This window comes from Daldinia childiae (genome assembly GCF_008694065.1).
Source record: "Daldinia childiae strain JS-1345 chromosome Unknown Scaffold5, whole genome shotgun sequence".
Lineage (NCBI taxonomy): Eukaryota > Fungi > Ascomycota > Sordariomycetes > Xylariales > Hypoxylaceae > Daldinia > Daldinia childiae.
Genome location: NW_022984646.1, coordinates 2,706,707 through 2,732,102, shown reverse-complemented (window position 1 = coordinate 2,732,102; position 25,396 = coordinate 2,706,707). Strand labels below are relative to the sequence as shown.

At 46.0% G+C, this 25,396-nt stretch overlaps 5 protein-coding genes across 5 annotated transcripts; 3 read left to right on the top strand and 2 right to left on the bottom strand.

Annotated features, from left to right (window-relative positions):
- Nucleotides 1-11,557: 11,557 nt before the first annotated feature.
- On the top strand, nucleotides 11,558-13,883 carry GL218_05871 (uncharacterized protein; the record flags this gene model as incomplete). Its single annotated transcript, XM_033582563.1, has 2 exons — nucleotides 11,558-11,922; nucleotides 11,972-13,883. The coding sequence occupies 2 exons, from the start codon at nucleotides 11,558-11,560 to the stop codon at nucleotides 13,881-13,883; spliced, it is 2,277 nt and encodes a 758-aa protein (XP_033434263.1).
- Nucleotides 13,884-14,977: 1,094 nt separating this feature from the next.
- GL218_05870 (Choline transport protein) lies at nucleotides 14,978-17,141 on the bottom strand (the record flags this gene model as incomplete). Its single annotated transcript, XM_033582562.1, has 8 exons — nucleotides 14,978-15,067; nucleotides 15,160-15,242; nucleotides 15,319-15,364; nucleotides 15,452-15,746; nucleotides 15,816-16,476; nucleotides 16,601-16,670; nucleotides 16,757-16,961; nucleotides 17,044-17,141. The coding sequence occupies 8 exons, from the start codon at nucleotides 17,139-17,141 to the stop codon at nucleotides 14,978-14,980; spliced, it is 1,548 nt and encodes a 515-aa protein (XP_033434262.1).
- A 2,378-nt stretch (nucleotides 17,142-19,519) lies between these two features.
- Nucleotides 19,520-20,691, top strand: GL218_05869 (uncharacterized protein; the record flags this gene model as incomplete). Its single annotated transcript, XM_033582561.1, has 4 exons — nucleotides 19,520-19,677; nucleotides 19,743-20,138; nucleotides 20,223-20,415; nucleotides 20,470-20,691. 4 exons carry the CDS (start codon nucleotides 19,520-19,522, stop codon nucleotides 20,689-20,691), a joined length of 969 nt encoding a protein of 322 aa, XP_033434677.1.
- Nucleotides 20,692-20,831: 140 nt separating this feature from the next.
- On the bottom strand, nucleotides 20,832-22,544 carry GL218_05868 (uncharacterized protein; the record flags this gene model as incomplete). The annotated part of the gene is made up of 5 exons (XM_033582560.1): nucleotides 20,832-21,434; nucleotides 21,490-21,711; nucleotides 21,765-22,039; nucleotides 22,108-22,446; nucleotides 22,502-22,544. 5 exons carry the CDS (start codon nucleotides 22,542-22,544, stop codon nucleotides 20,832-20,834), a joined length of 1,482 nt encoding a protein of 493 aa, XP_033434678.1.
- A 1,788-nt stretch (nucleotides 22,545-24,332) lies between these two features.
- On the top strand, nucleotides 24,333-24,857 carry GL218_05867 (Fatty acid-binding protein; the record flags this gene model as incomplete). Its single annotated transcript, XM_033582559.1, has 3 exons — nucleotides 24,333-24,348; nucleotides 24,423-24,620; nucleotides 24,694-24,857. 3 exons carry the CDS (start codon nucleotides 24,333-24,335, stop codon nucleotides 24,855-24,857), a joined length of 378 nt encoding a protein of 125 aa, XP_033434382.1.
- Nucleotides 24,858-25,396: the final 539 nt, after the last annotated feature.

Below are 25,396 nucleotides of genomic sequence, written 5' to 3'. Positions count from 1 at the left end.
GCAGCGGGCTCCGGCGTACGGGTGGTGAACGCTACATGGCAGGTCAGAAAGCAAGATTCTAACTTTTCGGATTTCATAGTTAGCAGTCGGTGAAGAGAGCTTACGAGTTAAGGAGATTGGAAAACGTCTTGACGGTGTGTGGTGATCGCTGCTCGGAAGCGCGATCGTCAAGAGGTTTGAGTAGGAAGAGAAGGTAGATACGACTATGTCGTTGAACCGTCTCAAAGTAATATATATTCTTTAACTTGAAGAGCAAGAGATCAAGGGATAGAGTTTAAAGTCTAGAAGGGTGATGTTCTAACTTATGTACGAAGTAAAAGCAAACGGACGGATATGTCGGGAGTCTAGACAACCCACTACTGCTGCAGCTACGTAGTAGACTAAGAAAGACAACACATGCAGGAAAGTCTAGAAAAGTGGCACGATATCCAGTACGAAGAACAGCTAAGTCTGCCGATAGATTTGACAGTTCACGATTTCGATCGTTGCAGTCGTTGGATAGCACTTGTGGGTTTGTATGTCGTGTGCTCCCCGCCTAACCCACCGTAAGGGATCCGAGTGAACCCTTACGGGCTGTCGGCGGGGTAGTTAGGGGTATGATTGGTCAATGGGAGATGTCTTGCTGTCAATACTGAGCCGAGTTTAGGGCTAACAAAGAAGCTCTTCTAGATTATAAGATGCAAACATTTAGCGATGTCGGGTCGCTTATTCTCCTATCTGGTATCTTATATCCCTTTTTGGCTTCTCATGCTTTGGCTATGCATATTTCCGCGGGCGTTCCTTGCATTATCGTTCTCTTTGGGTGGTATTACGACGTACAGCAAGAAAGATAATGTAATGCATGCCACTTCATAAGGTATAACACCATATGACTACTCATTTTTATATATTCGACCTAAACTGTAGTATAATAATAAGTCGGACATGACATAATATAAAATACATAAGTTGTTCTTTGACGATTTATTTATTACCTTCTAGAATAGCGCTACTCGGAAAAAGAAATGATTAATCGCTCTTAATCTTACATCACGGTGATGGAATTCGAATACCGAACTATTACACGCATATAGCACCACACGTGAATAAATCTAGATCTAATACAAACATATAAAGGCACACACAGGCCAGTTGAATCATGTGAAGCAGAATGTGCGGCCAATTTTACTATGGAAAGGGGGGGATGTGCTAAATGTTCCTATTGGATATCGCTTATGAGTGAAAAGCACGGACTCGAAGATCTATCACAAGGGAGCTAGAGCTAAGAGAGAACGTAGGTATTTCGCTACATATTCCTAAAACATTATTAAACTGCGAGTTTCTAGTTTCTCTTTTAAGACAACTGACTTATACTCGGTTTCTATATATGAGTGGCGCATAGCTTCGGATAACTAGTATCTTGTTAATGAAAAAAGCGAACCGAATCAAATAAGGCAGGCCACATTCCATAAATCACCACGTTACATACATACATAACTGAAGAGCCCCCACTCTGGGATGCAGCTAACTACTGTATTAAGCCTCATTTCCGGGTTTAAGGGTTTGATTCGGATATGAGTACAGCTGAGGAGTTTATACTTACTTACCTATCGATAGATAATTCTTGATATGGAAAGTTAATAATAATATTTTATGTATGCCGCGATATTCCGTAGCGTTCTCCTTTTTTACCACCAATTTTCATTGTTTCTGGTAAGAAGTAGGCTATGAAATTTCATTGGACCCGAGCTCTTGGATTAATACTCCGTATCGGCCCAGGGGCTAAAAGAAGTCTCAAGAGACGCCGGGTGGCCAAGGCAAGGTTTGAGTATGTATGACAACTCGATTGCATAGAATTTCATTCGTGTCTGACGTCGGGAGTATTCTAGAGTCTCATTAGTCGCCGGAGATTTCTACACCTGTAGATTTGGTTTCTATGGCCTTGGGATCGAAGACAAAATCCAAAATCTATTTTCCTATTCGTCCATCAGGTTATAATCATTAATCTTGTCTGTCGCGATTTGACATCAAGTGACCTTATGTTAAAGGCAGATCATGTTATGACCTAAACTAAGCGGAGCAGGGGTCTTCGGTAGCAATGAGTGGCATAGGGCCGAGCGAACGAACCGCATTAACATGAACGAGTGTGTTCCCGAGCCGTTGAACGCTTCACGTTTCAACGGGATCGATATGTAAAGTATCCAAGCTTTACGCCAACACCATGCGAAATCCGGAGGATACACATTCTCCATGTTAGCTAAGATGTCAGAATGGTCGATGATTTCGATTTCGCGGAGAGATAGATATAGATCAGCCGCGCTAGAAGGATAAGATCATAAACGGTCGCGATGTTAGTTTAAATTGCTGGGGGGCCCATGAAGTTCGCCATCAGACCAGTTTACATACCACATGGGGTTTTTGATCAGCAATACCCTGATCAGCGATACTAGCTGGACTAGTAGTTACCCAAGTGGTCAATGTGCATGTCAAACTTGTTAGCTCAGAAAAATAGTCAGATGCAGAAATGACGTTTAATCTGCTACCGGACCTATCATGATAATCAGCACAAAGACCATAATTGGTAAACAAGATGTGGAGGAATAAATCTAGCAAGGTTAGTATCCCATGACAACCCAAAGTACGGATTACAAAATACCCTTTTCCGTGGTTCAATCTGGATTATCTGGGGCTGATTGGCTAATTATGGCATTGCCGTCTATGGTCACATCGGCTTTATTCAGATTAATAAGGAAAAGGTGTGGACGAATCTGGTTAAATCAAAAGGGACAAAGCTGGTCGATATCAAACTCAATTGACAAATGAGGTTTGATGCCTGAATATCTTCCCCAAACTCCAAGACCGGACCGTAAAGGAAGAAAGGGTGAACCGAGAGAGGAATTTTAGGTCTATGTTTTTGAAATAGCCATAGTACATACATTGCCTACTACGTACCTTAGGTTAGGTACCTACCTTTATTACATAGCACTTGCCTATAATACGTGCATGTCAATGTATTATGATGCATAACTCCCATGTCCTCTGCGTCTGTCCCTTCCAAACTCACTGAACTCCCCACAGATGTAAATCCTAGATCCGTATTTGGTCTATATTTCTAGCAACATTCAAGTGGAGACAGGGGTAATCGGATTGTCGAATCACCGATAATATTTGAGATGCAAGGTACCCGTTCAGGCCGAGCCAGCCCTGTATGTCATAATGGCGCTATACCAGATCAGTTTAGGGACTGCTAGTGCTTAAAGAAGGTCGATCGTACAGATTTATTAGTGTTACATGGCTTTTTTTCCATTGGTCTCCAAAGCCAGTTTCTCGTGAACACGTCTAGCGTTCGCGGTATGAGGCATTGTGGCGCGCTTCTTCATTAAATATTCCACCTTCGTATTTTTCTTAGCGCACGAAGCGGCTGCGATGCTAAAGCAATTGTCGTACAGCACGGACTATTAAGTACCACATGGCTGACCTCATGTACTATGTATGGAAGCATCTGTAGAAGCCGAGGAAGTCATGATTAAATAGAAAAAGGGCGGCATTGCCGCAATCCTAAGTTATTGATGAGGTGGAAACACGGTTTTGAATGATGGCATACCTACTAGTATTAGAAGTAATTCACTGAGAAAGGCGGCGCAGAACCCGGCATTCACACGTAAAACTAAATCCTACCGATTCATATTGATGAACAAGTAGCCGTCAGATAAACAATCAACGATTACTTCACCGTCAGCTAATTTATGTATTGGTAGTAAAGATAACCACGAGGCAAAGCTGTAAAAAGTAGGCTGCCATTTTTGGTCAAACATCTGAAAATCACCAATGTTTGAACTTGAGTTCCTGAATCCTCCTCATTATGCGCCCACATATTTACCCTATATAAATAATATAGACGACGCCCTGCTACCATGGTTCGTTTAAATTCTTTCCTCTGCTTCTGCACTCCTTTGTTATCCGATTTTATGCCCTAACCCAGAAGCTTAGATATTAGAATCGATTCGAGAGTTATTAAGGTATCTTTCAACTAATACGACGAGGACCAGTGCCGGGTACCTTCTTTAAGTTATTACTGCCAAGAAAAGACAAGGACAAGGACAAGGATTTAACTTTAGTGGTGGTTTACTTGTGCATAGGTACTTGGGTACCCTTGTAACTCAATCAGGGGTTCTGAAGGGCAGGGGGTTGTTTAAACATCCTCCACCCTTTCGAGACAAAGGTTGCAACGTCCAAGACGCCTTCTCACCGACCTTTACAGACCCAAAGGTCTCTTTGAAACCTCTTCAGATCTTGTTTCTTCTCGACCAATTATTCGCTTACACCATCGCACCATCAAAATTCCTCGAAGCAAGGCCCATGCAAACGTCCACTCTTACGCGACGACACTGCATACGACCTATCGCAAAGCATACCTTCACGGTCTAGTCGTTTCTAAATACTGGCCGCACCACAAAACTATTACACCTATCCGGAGCTGTGGCACTCACTGTTCGGGGCTGTGGAGTAAGAGTTTCGGATTTCTGCACAACATCTAGCATAGCAGGCAGATCTATTTTCTACTTCTTTTCTACATTGGTGCTGGTAGAATTGTTTAAGTGGTTACCAATCAACTATCATCAACTTTTACCTATACGAACGTAAACCTCCAGTCAAAGACGAATCGGGTGAAAAGTCCTGATGCACGAAATCGACTTATTCAATCCCAAGTGAGGAAAGGCGAGGAAAACACGAAATAAAGGGATTGTTACGCGTTTAAGCCGTGATGGATGCATCACGGCAGTCGGCTTTTATGCCGACGATAAAATGTTCCAATTGTGGGAATCAAGTTGAGATTTCCATGATGGGAGAACATGTTTGCGGTAGCACACCTGCAGCAGAAGAACGTGCGTGACTCTTAATACATATTTCTATAGTAGATGGCTAACATTTGAAGCAGCACCTCCACCAATGCCAGATCTTCTAGGTGGCGCGTTTTCATCCCTAAAGGCAAATGTTTTTGACAAATTTGCTCGCACAGCACCCCCTTCTGTTGATACGTCTGCAGCAAGTAAGCGCACTATTAACCAGCCAAATCATTGCATCAACAACTAATATGATAACAGATCGCGCGTTCCAGAAGACAGATCAACTAACGCCGGTAAGCGCCTCTACTGGATCACAGGCAATCTCACCAAAAACACCAACGCATGAACGGCCTGGGGCCGGTTCTAGCAAAGATGACTACTTCGCACCAGCAATAGCAGGTTCGCCCAGGCGGCCAAGTGGAAGTGGATATGGAGGCTTCGGAGACTCAGGATCGTATGAAGGCGATTCTACTTACGGCACAAGCCCAAATAAGCCGACAAATTTCTTAACAAGAATGAACACTATTGCGCCTGGACCGTTTGAGACGAACCGAAGACCCGGATTGAAAAATCCGTTCGCGCGGAACAGCAGCCGGGACAACACAGCAGAATCAAATGACGATTCATTGCGAGTTAGGTATTCCATAGAGAGGCCAGGTACTTCGGGCTCGACCTCGTCTAAGAGCAGCGCTGCCCTTGGTCCACCCAGAGCACCACGAAGTAACGGGTATGGTGGGTTCGGCGCGCCGCTAAGGGGTAGCAGTGACTTCGAGCCGCCGCCAATTGGCCTAGGCAAGCGCTCCGATACGTTTCCGGAGAGGCTCCTCAAAACAAATGATGAGGCTTTTGACGTACCAGCACGTGTGCCTTCGGCACCCGGTATGAAGTCCGATCGAATGCGGAGTTCATCAAATAGTGTTGTGGATAGGATGGCTATGGCTAATGAACGGTCGCAACGGCCATCCTTAGGAGCGCAGGATGCGTTACGACCACCACCTTTACAAGGAACAACCTCACGCCCATCAACACGAGATGGCGACAGAAAACCCTCTATTAACCTTGGCGACGAATTTAATACTAACAATCGTTACCACTTATCTTCAATATCACAATCTTCTAGCAACTCTGGCTATACTCACTCATCTCGTCCTAGTCAAGCTAGTTCGAACACAAGCCCGGCTCAGTCGGTAAGGTCCCGTCCAGATGCACGGCGGCCGTCCGATATGTCAGGTTTCGATACCCTATTAGATGACTTGCAAACTTCAATGGATGCAATGCAAACTAAACCACAATCCCCCTCACCTAGAGACCGATCGCTATCCGAGAGAGGTCCTGAGCCGTTAAGACCTAATAGCCAGCGTACACCTTCGGAAAGTGCTAGGCTAGATCCTGCTAGCTTTAGGGGACAGGATCCGAGAGTAGATATGCCTGCGATACCACCGCTTCCGTCCCAATCCTTGGATCGTAGAGATCCCGCTATTCAGAAGGGTTTAAGCGACTCACCGCCGACTCGGCCAACCCATAACCGCCAAGCATCCAAAAGCCAAAGTTCCCGTGGTAACTGCAAAGCGTGCAAACAACCCATCACGGGCAAGTCGATCTCATCAGCGGATGGGCGGTTGACTGGACGTTATCATAAGGCATGCTTCGTATGTACGACATGCCAAGAACCCTTCTCCTCTTCGACATTCTATGTCTTAAATGACCAGCCGTACTGTGAACAACATTATCACAAACTTAACGGCAGTCTCTGCGGAAGCTGTAATATAGGTATTGAGGGGCAATACCTCGAGGATGAATCCTCTAAGAAGCACCATCCGAATTGTTTTCGATGCGGTGACTGCGGTATCGTCTTACGTGATGGTTATTTCGACGTAGACGGTAAATCGTACTGCGAGCGCGACGCCTGGAGACGAATGCAGTGGGCTATGCAGGGCCAAAGGCAACAACAGCAAGCACCACCGAGACCGGGATACCCTCCGCGCCGGCCAAGCGCGCAAGGACCTCCACCGCCGAGACCACCTCGCTCCGGCCCCGGGTTCATGGGACCGAGCCCTATGGGCCCAGGTCCCATGGGTCCGGGTCCTAAGGGACTCAACAGGCCATTCGGCTTGCCCAGCGGAAACCGTCTAGCTCCTGGTCAGGCTCTAGGCCGTGGCGGTCTAGCTAGCTCGATGCCGAGGATGGAGAAGAGAATGACGAGAATGGGCATGATATAAAAGCATTTATGCTCCTAATTTATACGTATACCTATCTATTATTTTCCCTTGTTTTGTAACGACGACACGCCTCTCTTTTGTTTCGACCGACTTTCACATCGCCGATTCGCCATATTGCTGGCTGTGCGATTATTATCATCATATATCAGCATCGGCGTTTGGGGGGTTCCTCTTTCCGGGAAAGCATTCGAATTTTTTATAGGTCGCATATACCCTTTCGATCTTCCATTCGCAATTCCTAGTTGCTTACCTTATGGATCCCTTGACGAGAAATCCGCCTTTTGTTTTTTTTTCCGTTACGGCTTTATAATCAGATGACGTGCATCCATATCATTTTGTCATCTTAATTTAGTACTTTGGAGATCTATTTCCTTCGGACCATGGCTACCTGCATTGGGGGTTGGCGGGCCCGATGCACATCGCCGCTCACGTCTCCCCTTGGGTATATGGGAGATGTGTTGAAGTGGGATGGGAGGATAGGATAGGATTGGTTAGAGGAGGATGCTAAAGAAAGGCTCCGTAGGATGGATACGATGGGGTGCCTTGGACGATGTGGTGTGGGAACCAGCGTTGGCTAACCGCGGCTGGTGGGGATACGGGGAGAATGGGTAAGGGGAGGAAGAGGTATAACTGTGGAGTGATGTGATGGGCGATCTAGCACGAGCGATAAGCTGTAGATCACCAGTAGTATACTGCTTTGGCTACACCGTTTGTGCACAGCTATGGTAGTTAGTCTGCTCTGATAAGAGTAGACAGATATAGTAATATCAAACGACAAATTCATACAACCACGTCTCTTGCCTGTGTGACTATGGAAGCAGGTGGATTTGGCACGGTATACGATCTTGGTGATGCTATCTAGATACGATCTATTTCCTGTCTCGCTTACTTGCCTCCTTCGTGCTCCTGAATCCGAAATTGGTGGCACTTGTTGAAACGGTCGTGCCAATGGGGATGGTTAACGAACTCCAGCTCGTCACTATTACACAATGGTATATATCACAACAGCAGCAGCAGCAGTAGTAGTAGTAGTACCCTGTCCTAGTACGTATGTGTAGGTGTATGTATGTGATTTACCCAGGGCAGCCTATAGGCTGGCTGGCCGCATCCGACGGCAGAATCATGGGTGTCTGTCCCCGGGTACAGCCGCAGGGTCGCACGGAAATTTGCGGTTGTTTACCTAGGTACCTACCTGTCTAGGTAGTTAGTTTAGTTTGGTCGGCTTGGGACTGGGTGGACAAGGTAAGGAAGGTAGGTAGGTAATTAATATGTAGAGCCTGTCACCGGCCGTTATTGGAGTCATTTATTTATTTCTTCGTATGGGGGGAGGTGGCCGGGGTAGGGTAGTCTAGACAAACGGAGTGAGTGGTGAGTGGTTAGGTAGTAAGGTGAAGGGTATTGATATGAGGTGTTGGTGAATAGGTAGGTAGGTGTCTTAAATAAGTATGCGGGATCGATCGTACCGACTGTTGTGTAGGTTACCTGGGTATGCATCGTAATACATTATTATCCTGTACCTTACTGCTGGCTCTACTGCCGACTATCTCTTATGTGGTGGTCAACATGCGTGCGTCTATACGTATTGTTTGACAGCTCAGACTTCTAGTTCGGTCTTGTTATCTCTGTATACTACCCATACTACGGTCGCCAATGTCACGTCATCACGAAGATCCCAACTGTTGGTCTCGGGTGCTCACGTACGTAGGTATGTACGCGGGTCGTTATGATCATCGAGATGTGCGGTATCATAATAGGCACTACGGAAATATTCGAGGGGATATTTTTATGTGCGGCTGTAATGGAGAGACTGGGTAGGTTACCTACCTAACCTACCTCATAATTTTTTGGTTGGTGGATAAGCGCTTATTGTAAACTTATAAGTCCTAGTTATAATCTATTTGTTTCCTTTCCTTAACGTCCGAGTAAAAACTCCTGTTGGATATAAACGAACCATCTTCATCTATCTGATCTGCTTCTTAGTGCAGGTACGGGGGGCCACGTTTGTTCGGACGCGGGCCGATGAAATCTGATACGTACAAGATTTGAGGAGGGGCCAAGAAGAATGCGTGCTTCCGAAACAGGCAAGCCTACTTGGCGAATGGGGACAGTTTAGCGAATGTGACATGAGCTTGTGCAAGAGATAAAGCTGCTGGTAGAGGCTCCTTGATTGGATCGTTTAGGTTGCTGCACGATGACGATCTCTGCGTGGGCTTCGTGCGTCCCTTGCGCCATGGCGTGACGACTAGCTATGAATGGTTGCGAGCCGTCCGTTATATTAGGTACGTATGTATGTAGTATATTTTGTACCTGACTGTGAGGAACCGTGTCACCAACTTTAGAGGTACAGTACTATGTAGCATCTATTCTACATGTTAGCCCCAAAACTACATAATGCGGTGAGAGTGTTGAAGAACTGCCAATGTTTTAACTAGTCCGTTGTTTCTATAGCTTGTGTTTAGTTTGTTGTATTAGCGTAGCTTAGATAAATTACCTAGGTAGAAATAGAATTCAATGGCTTGCATTTTACGCGCCTCCGAATATTAGATCCAACGACTAGGTTGCGGCGGGAGTAGGAGGCTGCGAGTTTAGGTTTCAAAGTTGATAATAGGACTTTTATTCTTTATTATGTCAGACTCGATGATCCTTTGGTTTATTTAAATAGGTAGGTAGCTACTTAGGTAGTTGAGAAGGGTGATTGAAAAGACTATTGGGCTATATTTGTGACCCTTAAGTTGATAGAGTATACCTCCTATACTAATAGTCTATGTAATAAGAAGGGATGATATACTATTGTAGTAATTGTTAGTGCAATGAAGAAGTGGAGTATCATTTCCGCAGGGCAAGAATATAGGAAAGGCAAAAAAGTTAGTCTAAATTTTCTTATCTTATTAAACAAGGTACAATGCAGACCCTCCAATCGGCATTTCCCAAATTACGCCTACGAATTTAACCCTTAACACCTTATCGTGTCAATTTAACTACGGCATATGCAGGAAGGGAGAGCATGAAGCTTTCTTCCCCTTAAAAAAATTTCTAGGGTAAATTATTGAAAAGAATCAAGTTACATGATGAGATAAAGAATACATATACTCTTCAAGAAAGTGAATATAAACAAAAACGTGTAGTAGAAGAGAGATATTAATTGATATGTAAATGTTTAATAATTTCGAAGAAGGTGTTGCATGCGTAATGGATGATGTGTAATATTGAGTTCACTACGACTTGCAGCAGCCACCCGTCCACGCTAAATCGACCACGCAGCATTTAGGTTAGGAGGTACATAGTACCTAAGCTACATTATACATACCTCATAATAATAGGTACCTACATTAGGTACCTTAACTAAACATACCTATCCTAAACCCCTCTTGTACCTGAGTTGCACAGCAGATTTAAACAATTAGCCATGTCAAACTTGTCTTATCCTACTTTGTCCATAATATATTCTCACACTTACTAAAGAATATGGGTAGAATATGAGCAGAATATGAACAAAGCGTCTTACATGGAGAGAAGTATGGGGGCCATCACACTAAATTGACGATATTGCAAGAGGGATGCACGACCGGTGAATCTATGTACTTTCACTTTAACTCGACCCTGTATTAGAAACCTCTTAGACTGAAATTAGTCATTAGTCCCCCCACACTTCTCATGTATCTTACAAGCCACCTTAACGCAAAAGAATACATTAAGAATAGTAAGAACACCTTGTCGAAATATAACATTGATGTATGCAATACCTACCCACCCTAGTAACTAACACATCTAAGTCCCCTATAGCGCTACTACAATTAAGTGTCGGTAATCGTGACCCTGTAGCGCATCTTTTCATCTTTTGAACCTTCAACTTTTTTCCTAAAAAGGGGAGAGAGTGAAGGGGGTCTCAATTTCAAGCATCCCACTTGATCTGCTTTGGTGTTGATCACCACGGCCAAGACATCGCGAGATTTGCGCTCCCCAGTCTCTTTTTCCCCTTCTATTCGCACATCCCTCGGACCTGTTTTCTCCTACGGGATTCACCCTTCATTTTTTTTTAATCTTTTTATACAATACCTTGTCACCACTTTTTATACTTCGCCTCAGACTTTTCTGAGTGCTGTCGTAATCTTCTTTATCCGACCGGTTATCTACTATCACGTTAACCTCCTACGCTCATTTATTGTTATTCTTCTTCTTTCTTCATAGTCGCATTTTCGAGCTTACTACGGTAGACGAGACAGTACGTTCGGATAACTATTTGGTACAGCATTAAAATCCGATCTGCCGCGAGCCGTAAATCAAATTCCTAGGCTAGGAATCTAATCCGTTATACAAGCTTCAAGTCAACCAAGCAACTATCGCAATTGACTTTCCACCTCGATTCTAGCTAAACACCGATATTCGGTCTGAAGAGATAATTTTAACGATCTCGCCATGTTCCTATCTCTCGATCTTGCATAAATTTTGCGATACCGACTTATCGCTCCCCGGTCCATAAGCCGCGTCTATCCTTCCAATTAACTCGAAAACATGTTGGCGGTACAACCCCGTCGATTGTTGTTGCGACCGAAAGGTCTCCTACTCGTCGCAGTCTTTGCGGCGACTCTGTACTGGACCTTGCTGCATGGCTCTACCACTCCTCATACGGCGAGATGGTTTGATGGGAGTTCTGGACCAGTACAAGCTCCTCTAAAAGGCAACACTGAGACCAACCCAGCCCCGGTTCCCTTACCAGCGACCGGTCCTAGTAACAACGAGCAAAATCAACATCCTCAAGCCGAAGTACATGAGCAAAAGAAAGAGGAAGAGCAAGAGGAAGAGAAGCACAAGGAAGAGGAGCAAAGAGAGGAAGACTTGCGGGAGCAGTTTGATCGAGAATATGAGGCACTTGCTAAGTATGTTTGGCTGTTTATCACACTGTCGCATGTTCTAACGATAGTACAGAGAGCCTGGTGCCGATACCTTATTTGGGCAGACGCTCAATACTTTGGATACTGACAAGAAGCGATCTCTAACTATCGAGGATCACTTAGCACAGACCCAGGGCAAACCGAGATTTACCGAGCATAATCCTTACGTTTACAATCCATATCCTAAGTACAACGAAAAGACATGGCTCGCTGAAAGAGCTGAACTTATACCTTGCGAAGGGCCAGGTGGTGCACCTGTAGGGGATGTGTTTGTTTTTAAAGGTCAGCCCAAAACGTTCCCCGAGCCCGGTTTCGGAAGCTACAGTGCCCTTGGTATGGATGGGAATTTATGTTACGAGCGCGAGACACGGTTAGGTATTTACGGCTATAAATCGGACAATGACCACTCGGTTTCCTCGGTCGATTGGGACGGTGTTCGCTGGGGACAGCTGCAAGAGAAGTGTGCCCTGAAGAATAAGGCACGCTACGACATGAAGGGGCAGTCCAATCCATACCTCACCACAGTGTACGCACGTCAAAATTCGAGCGTCACGAACGCAGATGGTGATAACGAGAACGATTCTGGTACCTTGGAGTCCCCCCACTCTAAGGAGGACTTGAAAAAGGGCGCACCAATACGACGAAGGAGGGGTCTTCTCGAAAAACGCAAATCCGGCACGTCTAAAATTACTACTGCCCGCGAAGAGCGAACGGCACTTTTACTGCGGACATATACCGGCAAGGAATATACCGAGAATGATAAGCAGGTGATTCGATCTTTAATCGCTGAGCTTTCGTTGCGCACCGGAGGTCTATATCAAGTGTTCCTCTTCGTCCATGTCAAAGACACTTCCTACGCAATTTGGGAGGATGAAGAAACTTACCAATACGTTCTACAGAGGAATGTGCCTCCTGAGTTTAGGGACATTGCTATCCTTTGGAATGATGAGGCCACGCAGACTATGTACCCTAAGATCGACCCTAAGAAGGCGACTGTACACGTCTCGCAGTGGCTGTCAGTTCAGAAGTTCGCCCAAGAGTTCCCCGAATTTGACTATATCTGGAACTGGGAGATAGATGCAAGAGTCACCGGCCATAATTACGATTTCGTCGAGAAGTTAGCCGCGTTTGCCAAGCGTCAGCCACGCCGAGGACTATGGGAACGCAATGAACGCTACTATATCCCATCCGTCCACGGTGATTACGATTCGAAGTTCCGAAAGGAAGTCGAGCGTATATCGGGAAAGGACACAGTTTGGGGTCCTCCAAAACTGCCTTTTGTTAACCCTATTGGGCCGAAGCCACCTGTCGCAAAGCCAGAAGATGACAACTACGTATGGGGCGTTGGTGAAGAGGCGGATCTGATTACCGTTGCCCCGATTTTCAACCCCATTAATAGTTCTTGGATCAGTGGTAATGAGCTTTGGGGATTTAATGATTCCACACACGCAACTACAGATCTACCGAGGAGGGCTACCATCGTAACGCATTCGAGAGTGTCCAAAAGGCTTCTTGACATCATGCACGTCGAGAACCTTCGTGGAAATCATATCTCGTCAGAAATGGTCACGCAAACTACCGCGCTCCTCCACGGCCTCAAGGCAGTTTACGTCCCGATGCCCGTGTTCTTCGATAGACCTTGGAAAGGCGAGGACCTCGCTAAGTGGTTTAATGGCGGTCCGAAGGGTGAAAGTGGAGGTGTTGGCTCCGCTATGGGCTGGGGACGAGAAGCTAGATATCGCGGGAGCACCTGGTACTATAGGGCAAACCCACCCCAGCGACTATACCTAAATTTTATGGGTTGGGAAGATACCAACGTAGGTGGCAAAGAGTGGGAAGAACTCTATGGGCGTCCCTGCTTACCACCGATGTTGCTTCACCCCATAAAAGATGTCGAGCCCACGGAACCAGGGTACAAGAGCGAATCGAACCTCCCTTATTCTTAACTCAACTAGCGCTTGGCATGAAAGAAATTTGGGGTCACCCTTTCTCTTTTCCGCTGCGTCAAGGTTTAACAAAATTTTATTTAGCTTTAGACAAGCTAGTCTTTTGACCCGTCGATTACTTTTTGGAACTCAGTCTTTCCTAAGGTTGTCAAATTCCGCCTGCCAATAAACTAGGGTCTCCATATGCCGTCGTCCCTTCATTGGATGTAAGCGATACGAACGTTCTCGGCGGCGTTAACGCTCTACGTCAAGTTAGAGCAGGTCCTTTGGTGACCAATCGAGGATACCATCATCCTCAACCAATTTTTTTCTTCCAAGATTCATTTTTTAGAATGGCGAGTACGTTCAAACACGACTCGGGCAGGACAAGAACAATGTAGGATGGACACCGCAAAGGATTCAATAATCATCATCGCATTACCCGGCGTTTTCACATACCCGGCCTGGCCAGTCACAGGTCTGACATTTACGGAGAGCTTCGTCTCGACCTACGAGAGAAAATTCATTGCATGTATAAGGTTGCGGATCGGTTATGAACTTACACCTAGTCCTAGACGGATTAAGGCATGTTGAGAGCTTTGTTAAGAGTAGATATGCTATATCATGTAAATACCCCATCACGAATGAATATATTGTTTAAGTTATGATTGTTACTTGGGTTTTGGCTGTAATGTGATGAGATTGAGCAAGGTCTATTTATGTTGGGAAGCGAGTAAAGTAAGTTTATTCAGTTACTTGGTATAGTTCAACTACCTAAAATATTATGGACGCGAAGAATGGAATATATGCCTATAAAAAAGGTTAAGGAAGGATGTCGTTTCGAGCCCCCATTCCCCTTAAATCTATAATGTGTCAAAATAAATGTCTTTCATGATCTTGTCTAAGTTTCAAAACTCCATCTAGTTGGTAAATTTTATAACCAAACTGTGAACGCCTCGAATATGTACTATAGTTGCCGGGATGAATGATAGGATGCATCTAAATGCTTTTATATCTTGGCCTAGTAACTCGGAAGAAATCAATACGGGGGTATCTTAATAATGCATGCCTCCATTTTAGGAGGTAACCTGTTTTTCATCCTAAGAATTAGACGCTTATTTTTCTTTCTCTGAGGGAGGGATGGAAGCTGCTGCTCCTGCATCTTCCTCGTCTCCGGGCGCATGTCCGATGATGGCTTCGAATGTCTATAGAAGTAAGTCAGTGTTAGTTCATGCGACCCCTCCTCCAGGGAGGATATGAGGAAATAAGCAAAGGGAGAAAGGAAAGAGAAAATTACCGGGCCCTCGAAGGTTCTGCCATATGTGGCCCAGAACGTGCCGACTAATGCCAGGAAGATGCCGATAACGACGACTACGTAGTCTGTTTGTTTGCCGTTAGTAAGATCTAGTTCTTATGGTCCCTAGATTTTATGAATAGGAATAAAGGGACTGCCTACTCATCTCATCTGCTGAAACGGGAAGTCCAGTCGGGAAGCAGAAGAACTAATAACACCAGTCAGCAATTCCTTATTTCTTTTATATCAGACCCCTATAGTTAACGAGTGATAGAAGCAAATTAAGTATACGTACCACAGAAGTCACGATAACAAACACAGCAGCAACGGAATTAAGCACCCAGCCGCCCTTCCCGAGCGCAAAGTACGTGTTCTCAGCCTGGTACTGGCGTAAAACACCACGGCCGCGGATTAATAGCACGATGACGGGGATCACGTACGACATGTTGAGGAAGATGGTCGTGCTGGCCGCGTATGCGCTGAAAGCTACCGATGGTCCTAGGTATAATAGCCCGAAGAGTACGTTGAATACAAAGGTCAAGACGATGGTGCGGACTGGGACGTTGAGCTTGGGCGTTATGTGAGCGAAGCTAGGAGAGTTAGTCGAGAGAGGGACAAGAAAGAGAAAGAGAAATGGGGAGGAAAAGGGGTGATCTTACTAGTGATGATACGCAATGCCCTTATCCCTCGCCATCGCATACAACAGCCTACTCGAACTAGTCACGCATCCATTCGTCCCATTAATAAAGCACACAGCCAGCATCAGCGTCAACACCGTAGCCGCGGCTCGATTTCCCGTGCCCTGGAGGATCAACTCAGCGATAGGCATTTTAGTCGGCGTGTTAAGAACGGTATCGGGATCCGTAATACAGAACAGAATAACAAGTATAAACGCAACGCCCGTGACGCCCCCCACAACCACCGCATATATAATAGCGCGCGGCGCATCGACCGCCGGCCGCGGCATCTCCTCAGTCATATGCAGCGCGGCGTCGAAGCCGATGAGCGACAGCGCGCTCTGCAGCAGGCCGAGGATCCAGGCCATGCCGTCGGACCAGCCGGTCGAGTTCTGGAACTCGGCGAAGACGAACTCGGCGCCGTTCTTGTCCGACGTGGTTAGCAGCACTATGCTGATGACGACTACGCCCAGCAAGGACCAGTACAGCGCCGCGTCGTTCCAGCGCCCGAGGATGCGGTTGCCCCAGATGTTGGCGCCGGTCGTGAAGGTGAGGATGGCGAGGAAGATTAGGTATGTGCGCCATTCTTCGATCGCGTAGGCGCCGTTGGAGGCGATGACTGTGGCGGCGGATATGAATTGCGCTGTGTATGGTAAAGTAATATCATGTCAACTTCTTGTTTTGCCCTCTAGTATATGTATACATATACGTATACATATACGTATACTATAGCACCAGATAGAAAGGAATAATAAAGAGAATCTTACCAGCGAAGAAACCCTCAGTCGTCACAAGCGTAAGCCAGCCCGCGATATTCGTCCAACCAACCCAGAAGCTCTAGTTTATGCGCACAAGTCAGCCCTTCCCCTTCCTTATTTATTCCATTTTCCCCACCGAGTCTCTAGAGTTCAAAAATAACCCACCATAGACTTCTTCCACTTATCCGTGCACAGCGCATACACGAAATGGTACTGGCCGCCTGCCGTGGGCCATATCGCAGCTAGTTCGCCGAGGCTCGCGGCGAGGGCGAGGTTACACAGGACGCAGAATATAAAGCCGTACAGGAACGAGACGGAGCCCCCCGAGGGCAGAACGAGGCCAATTGATCCAGCTAGCGCGATCCATGTACTGTTATACATACAACGAGCGCTATAGTTAGCCGCCAGTCGGCTATTCTAGAACACCGGGTTATTGATTGGGACCGACTTACTTGAGGATAGCAAACGTCAGAGCGACCATCGTCAGCCTCGACAACCGCGGCTGCAGACGGCCCTCCCCGGGAGGCAGGGGCTCGTTTTGGATAGACATAGGTTAGGTTAGGTTAGGTTAGGTTAGGGAGTCGAGTTGAGTTGGAAGTACCAAAATCGTTGTTGTGCGACGTTCCGGTTCTCTGCGACGAGTCAAGGGAATGAATACATACATATATATATGAGACATTTGGGGGAGTCGGGACGGACTTAAGGGGCGAGGGATAAGCAGATAGGTACGTCCTTTAAATATAGTTCTTATTATTTAGATCATCGACGTTGTCTCAGATTACATACACATGGCTAATGTGTATAATACACTTACACTTACCTACACTTACACACTTACACACTTACACCGAAGCTAACAGCCAACCAACCAACCAACCGACACGGATACGTCCGTCTGAGGTACGTAGTTAATTACCTGTAGTAGTAATCTGTAGTAGCAATGGCTTCAATGCTAGCTACCTAGCTTAGGTAGCTTTGGGAATCCCAGCAAGCCACCTTTACCGGGTAGCTACCTAGCTCACGAGTATGTTTGTTATCTCCAAGCCGCTGGAACCTGCTCCAACAAGCTCACGTAATAACTATGTAGGTACTTACCCAGGTACCTAACCTACATATCTCCCAGGTCCCCAAACCGGCAGCCTGCCTGTCCTGCAGAAACATCAGCACCACCAATCATACGTCTCATCCCCCCCCAGCCATCTTTATCATTGGCCTGGCCCGGGGAGAAGAGGGGGTTTCACAGGAAACCGTTGCCGTCCTCTCTCTCAGATATGACTCGATATTCACCGCTCCTTCTTTTTCGTCTCCGCTGCAGAAAAACGCAAAGGACGTAACACTGCATCCGTCGACGGTAGGACGAGGCTTATTCGTCATGTAGGCCTGCCTGCCTGCCTGCCTGCCTGGGTGTGTATAAGGGAAAATATTGATGTGGCATATATATATATATAAATCTATAATGTTTCCCAATCTCCAATCTTTCCAGCTCCCAGCTCCCATCCCCCGTTTTATATTTTCCCCGTCTCCCCGAGCTTACCGCCGTTCGCACGCCGCTTAGAGGGTAAGTTATTCCTACGTACCTAACTATATACTATCTATGTATTATGAACCTACAGCTGCGCCGTCCGAGACCCAAAACCCGGCCCAGCCAAGCCCAGGGTCCTGTCAGAACCTTGTTAAATCCCGATCATGGGCACGTTGTCAGGTATCTATCTATCGCCCGGTTGGAAGCAGGCGGGAACAGTTGTGGTGGCCCGGTTTGCAGATTGATGACAGCGATAGATTACATAGGGACCGCGGGCAGCATTTCTGGTCCGGATAATTCGAGCTACATATTCCATATTACCACCGCGTGTGCCTTGGGTTGCACACGTGTATTCCAGAACCATGGGTATGCCGTCAGAGGAATCGGGAGCCCCAAATGTGAGATAATGACAGGTCTTAGTGCTTATTACGTGAGAGTGCTGAAGAAAATACGTTATTTGAAAATTTTTTTTTTTTAAATATCAAAAGTATTATTATTATCAAGTTTCATATGATTATTAAACATCCCATGATCGCGGGATATTACCAGTGAGAGAGGTAGTAGGACGTTGCTAAGAGAATGAAAAAATCGTCCTGTCCGTAGACTAAACTCAGTTGAGCCAAACGTTGGTCGAGGCTCGAGCGCCTGTTCCCGTTTTCGTGCCGCATTGGCATCGAGGCTTTCCCGGTTCTGGACGAGGGACCCACGCGGAAGCTGGGTTTGAAGAGCCGCTAGTTGATCATAGAAGAAAGCTTGGAAGGACTCTGCGATCGCTGATACAAAGAAAGGATGAATATCTCACGGCCGTGTACCTATCGACGAAGGATCCAGTCGAGTTTGTAAATAGGACTTCTTATAAGGGCCGACTTAACAGAGGTAATTTGAATAAGCTTTGCTACTACGACTGCGCTGTGTGGCAGACCTTTATAATAAAGTAGTATGACGGAGTACATACTAATGCTACGACACTGAGGGGTTACGCACCGGCTGCAAGCTGGAGATGCGGTGCAAGGTAATGTAGTGAGGTCGTGGACCTGCGGCATAAGATGCAACGAGTGTCAGGAGGTCCCGCCAAGCCACCAAACGCTGAAAGCTCCAATATGGCCAATGATCGGACCCGGCTTGTTACGTGACGCGGCCGTAGGGGTCCAGAATAGGACCATGAGGTAGTAGTAGAGCCGTAGGGATTCGGGATTCTAGCATGAACTGAGCTGTGTCTGGGGTTTGATTGCTGACTGCAGACACCGTATCTCCCCGCACTGCAGTGAGACGTTTCTGCAGACGAGATAGACGACGGTATATAAAGTCCAAGCATATGATCGTCAATAGCTTGCTTGGAACGCTGGGCTCCTCTTCACATCGTCTCCAAAACTTCAGCCTAAGGCTATACTCTTCAGTTCGATATAATGTCCACTACTGTTCGCGTCGGTGCCGTTCAGGCTGAGCCGGTATGGCTTGACCTTAATGGTGCCGTCGACAAGACCATCTCCCTTATCGAGGAAGCTGCTAAAGATGGCGTCCAGGTGCTCGGGTTTCCCGAGGTGTGGATTCCTGGATACCCGTGGTAAGTTCCGTCATGAATTTCCGAGGGATTGGAACACTAACGTCGACTTGTTTGCCTCAACCTAGGTCCATGTGGACTTCTAGTGTCATCGAGAACACCCATATCATCCACGAATACATGGCGAACTCGATGCCCCGAGACTCAGACCACATGAGACGTATCCTTGCCGCTATAAAAAAGGCGGGGATGTTTGTGGTTCTCGGATATAGCGAGAGGGAGGGTGGTAGTCTCTACATGGCCCAATCGTTTATTTCGCCGGAAGGTGAGATAGTCCACCACCGACGGAAAATAAAGCCCACACACATAGAGCGAACTATCTGGGGTGAAGGCCAAGCCGAATCGCTTAAGTGTGTGGTGCCATCAAAATTTGGTAATATTGGTGGCTTGAATTGCTGGGAGCACTTACAACCTTTGCTTCGTTACTACGAATACTCGCAAGGGGTTCAAATACATGTTGCAAGGTTAGTCTTAAACATCCTTTTAGCTTTCATCCCTAAAAAAAAAAAAAATCCCAAAAAAAAACCCCTGCTGATTTGAATATCAAGTTGGCCTGCAGAATTTGAAATGCCAGATCCCTCCAAAATTGCTTGGCTATATCATGAGACGGGAGAGGCAAGCTACCGAGCGAGCCAGTTCATGGCTATAGAGGGGCAGTGCTTCGTCCTCGTCGCGTCACAAATCCTAACCGAGAAGAACCTGGAAAAAAACAACCTTTCCGGTAACCCAGTAACCAAGACGGTAAGACCCTCACTCTCCGCTGCTCCATAAACTACTAACATAACTCCCTTACAGCCTGGCGGTGGTTTTTCCATGATTTTCGGGCCCGACGGCAAGCCGCTCTGCGAACCTATTGGCGCTGGAGAAGAGGCTATCCTCAAGGCAGATATTAATTTGCGGGATATCGATTATCCCAAAGCATTCATCGATGTCGTCGGTCATTACGCTAGGCCGGACCTGCTAAGCTTGCTGGTAAATCCCACTCAAGACTTACACGTGACGAAGATGTCTAAGTAGGGGCGGCCTCAAATAGGTCGCTAAGATGGTTTGTGAGAAATCAATTATAGGGGGGTATAGTGGTAGTGATGGTGATGATTATGATGACGATGATGACGTGACGGCGATAGGGAGGAGTTCGACTGATGATGATGTCGGTTTCAAATACACCAAGGTGCAGCGATATCTAAGTTGACAACGTTCCACCATTTAGTATTAGAGATTCGGCCGCTGTCGGCCTGGAGATCTTGCTGTTTCCAGTATGACTCGATTATATCACGTAGAACGAACACATTTCCAATGTGCCGTTCGTTGTCCATTTTATCGAGTGTCTGAAGGATCCTTATTCTCTGTTGATCATCTTCAGTTTCGCAAGCGATAACAAAAAGCGGCCATGGACTCGTGCAGACATCGAGGCGCTTTAATGCAGCGAACGCGTATTCCAAGTACACTGACCTAAGATCTTGGGTATGTGTACATTCGGCTGTTCTTTGTAAGTAGAGCAAGGCCGCAATACGATAAAGCTCGGCGGTCGTTAGAATTCGAGTCCTCTCTATCGGTGGTATATGGTTCGCATCAAGGGGATCTAGATGCTGTTCAAGGTTCGTTATTCGGCTCTCGATTTCATGCCATTCGTCGGCCCTCCGAGCACGTTCTTCCGGGCTAAAGTCTAGGGACGCGCCCCGAAGCTCGAGAGCACGCAGTCCGTTTACGTAGCTAATGATCTCCATAACCTCTACGGAACATCCGAGCGATCCTATGATCTATGGGCTGTTAGTCGCAATTATCTTCGGTTAGTAAGTCTGCGGGGGATAATACCAAAGATTTATCAAAGTCCGTGTCATATAGAAGTTGCAGAGATGCCGGACATCTCCCATACTGAAGTGGTTGACTGAAACCACCCAAAATTTCATGGTAAAGGAACCACGTGTATAAGAAGCCGTACTTTAACTGCCCACCGTGGATACTGGCGAGCTTCTGAAGAATAGTTTGGGCTCCGCGAAGGTGTAGGTTCCAATTACCTTCGGTCTCGTCGAAGACCTTATCTCTGATTAGCATAATCATACATGGAGAATAACCAGACAGGTCCCTACATTGTAAACACAGAGCATCATTGACGTAGCTAGCTGCGTCTCGGTTATACCAATAGACTCGCTCGATAGAGAAGAAGATAGGGATCGAAGGGCATCGGCTTTATAGGAAAGAGCTTCTTCCGAACCCCAGAGGTGAAAAGCGGCTACAGCAAGCATGGCATTTCGAAGACCGTTGGAAGCATTGCCAATGTTTGAGAGTGCCATAGGCAGCAAATCGTCGCGGAACCCATTGTTGATGTCAATTGTGGATATCATCTGAGACAACTTATTCTGATCTGATATAGTAAGCGTCAGTAATCTTTCGAGGTGGAACTCATCTGATATGTCATGGGCCCGCTCTTACAGTAGTTAATAAGATGAGACTCCCTCTCATGAAGATTTGTGAATAAAGGGAGACATCGTCCCGGCCGCGGCTGAGCACGAATGATCGATAGGCAAATAGGCGATATACCTTTCCTAGAAAGAGCTAAGTCGGAGTAAGTCACATTCAGAAACTGTTTTCCATAATACTTGGGATCAATTTCGTGATGGTGGATCGTGTGGTCCGGAAGGCGAGTTAATCTACGTCTACCGTCGGGCTGATCTGGCCACGCGAGACGGATCCCGTAGCCTAAACATTCTCTCCCGGTGCGAAGGCAGTTGTTACAGGCTGGATAGCCGCGGTCACATCCGATCTTACGTCCTTCCGAAATGGTTAGTAAGTGTCGCGAATGCTGATGTTATACTCGAAGACTTACGTTTGCAGGTCCAGCACCCCTGCGCTCGTCTAACAGTCTCCATCCTACGGCGTTCTAAGTCGGAATTTTGTACGCCTAAGTATTTAGCTTGAGACCTTGTCCACGGGTTCCGAGCCTTGCATATTCAAAACGGGTTTTGGACTTCTTTACGGTGGCGAGGCTGGGAAAGGCAGCCCAGCGGCGCAGATGCGGAGGTAGAAGGGGGTATATTATCCACTCTGGTCCGATAACAGAAGGGATAGTCTACTCAGGTTATCTAATTCTCGAATCTGCCATCATACGACGCATTGTAACGATTCAAATGTATGGTTTAGCCAACCTGGGTAACTTTGTCGATAGGATGGTCCCCGGATGCTTGATACAAGGGATGTACGTTGGCTCTCGAACTTGGTTCCAGCGATATCGTACAATTAAGAAGTATCAGGATCTCCGCAATTCCCTACCAACCAATTAGAAGACGTATTTACTACCAGGGTTGCTACCAGTCAAATCCCGAGTGACCGGATGAGACCCCGACCAACTGTCACCCAAACATTCGAGACGTCGAGACACATGCTAATAAAACGCCAAATTTTTAAAAAGAGAAACCCAAAATATGAATCTAACCAGCCTGTGGTAGGGGTAAAAGTAATATTGATAGCTAGTCGGCGAGGAGACCAGCCGTCGGTAGTTCGGCGACCAGGAACGGTACGATTTCTCGATGCTAAAAGCTTCGCTAAGCAGTCATGCTGACGGAATATCTGTGATACTTGTCTTTGCTTATACGTCATGCTATGCCACTGTAACACGCCAGAACAAAAGGTTCAAATCCCATAAATCCCTTGTTCCCGAGTTCGTTATAAGCAACGGATACCTTTGTACGACTTGAGATTCTCATAGGAAGATACGAAGACAAGAGATCTCGGGTAGGGAATTCCCGCCTTTAGTGTCTGAACCTTGATGACAGCACACACACAATTTCTTGGCAATTTTCGATGGGTTACTCGATTAATATCGGTGCATTGGTGCCTGTGTATGTATGAATACCAAAGCAGTGAGACGACGGGTAACGCCGGAAATGAGTAATTCACAAGATAGAACGAGGATAAGAAGAGATCAGATGATGGGGAATTTTCGACATGTCAGGGATTCCCCACGGGAGCATCGCTTGGTATATAACAAGGCTTTTTATTGGATTGACAATACCCTTTAAGTGCAGACGGCTGACAGAATCATGTCTATCAGGTCTCGATATGGCAAGCCCGTAAGCCCGCGGAACCGTACCCTCATGCAACATGTGAATCTAGGTCGGCCCTGAGCCAGAATGTTGGGATTTTACTTAAGTGAGTAGATACCTAATCGTATCGAGCTACCACACGAAGAATTGACTTGCATGTAAATTGACTTACATGTAAGATATAAGATGTAAGGTGTAAGATGTAAAATGTACATAAACTTTAAAGAACTTTTACTCGCTGATGAACGAAGTGGCTAGGGAGATGAGGCTGGTGGTTTCAGAAGACGGGAACTTACATTCCAATGTAATTACATGACGTATTTGTGGCTGATAGATTGAAAGTGAATTGTTGGTTGATCTTGCTTACCTAAATGAATCACTCTCCCTGGCAGCACATGAATAATTAAAGAAACGACCGAGGTTCAATTGACACGTGCAACACCCAAAGCAACGGCGTCATCAACTTTACATTATGTAACTTTGCTGAAGCTTCCTCAATTTCCGAATTACTTAACTTTCTCTATATCTTCTATCTCGCGTGCTCACCTACCAAGCATCTTTTACAACCTATATCTCCCAATCGCATCAATTATCAATTTAACTAATATCGCAAAAATGAGTCTAAAGAATGGTATGCCGATATAACACTAGCCGTCGCGCGCTTCCTCCAACTATTTTTATAAAAGACTAATCCTCTTCCCGCAGACAAGTTTCCTTCCTCGGGAGCCTTTGAAGCTATCAACGAGGCTTTACAAAGCGAAGCCGACCGAAAAGACGCTATCAAGCAAGGCAACGCCATCTTCGCCTTTAACATAAAGAATAAAGCCGGCGAGACCGAGAGTTGGCATATCGACCTCAAAGAGAAAGGTACCGTCGCTACGGGTCTAGGCGAGAAGCCAACAGGTATTACTCCGCTATAATTCACTTATAGAATCTACTCGCGCGGAACTAGATACTAATCCACCACGATACATAGTTACTCTATCGCTTTCGGACGAAGACTTTGGCAAGCTCGTAACTGGTCAGGCTAATGCGCAACGACTTTTCATGTCCGGAAAGTTAAAGATTAAGGGCGACGTGATGAAAGCGACTAAGCTACAACCTATCCTAGCTAAAGCACAGACAAAGGCGAAGCTATGAGATGTTGGATTGTTGCTAATATGTAGCCCTGTATAATATTAAGCTTTCGACGATATAAGCAAATCACGTCCCATTTATTTTTTTGTTTTAATTATACCTATACTCGACACTAAGGTGTTATGTCATTGAATTTAGCCAATTAACTTAGTTCGTTGTCATAATGATTTTTGAAGTGGAAATTCCGTGAATCAAGAGCTGTATAAGATAGTAAGCAGCTTTAGAGTATTTAAAACCCTCATAAATTTAAAGTGCCTTGGGTAATCTCTTGAAAAACTACAAGTTTACCTTAAGTGTGTATATACGAATCCAGCATGTGATGCGAAACTAGAAACTCTACTGTATATTGCAATGTCGATTTTTGATGCCCTAATAGTAAACATATGGACATGTAATGTCGCGTTTAGACTAATTATTAGATATAAGCTGACCAGTACATACCAAATCTAGCAACAAATTTCCCTATTTCGTCCAAATTACTTGTCCATAGAATAAGGGACGTTTCCTTACTAGTCATATAATTCTCTTCATCATGTCCTCAA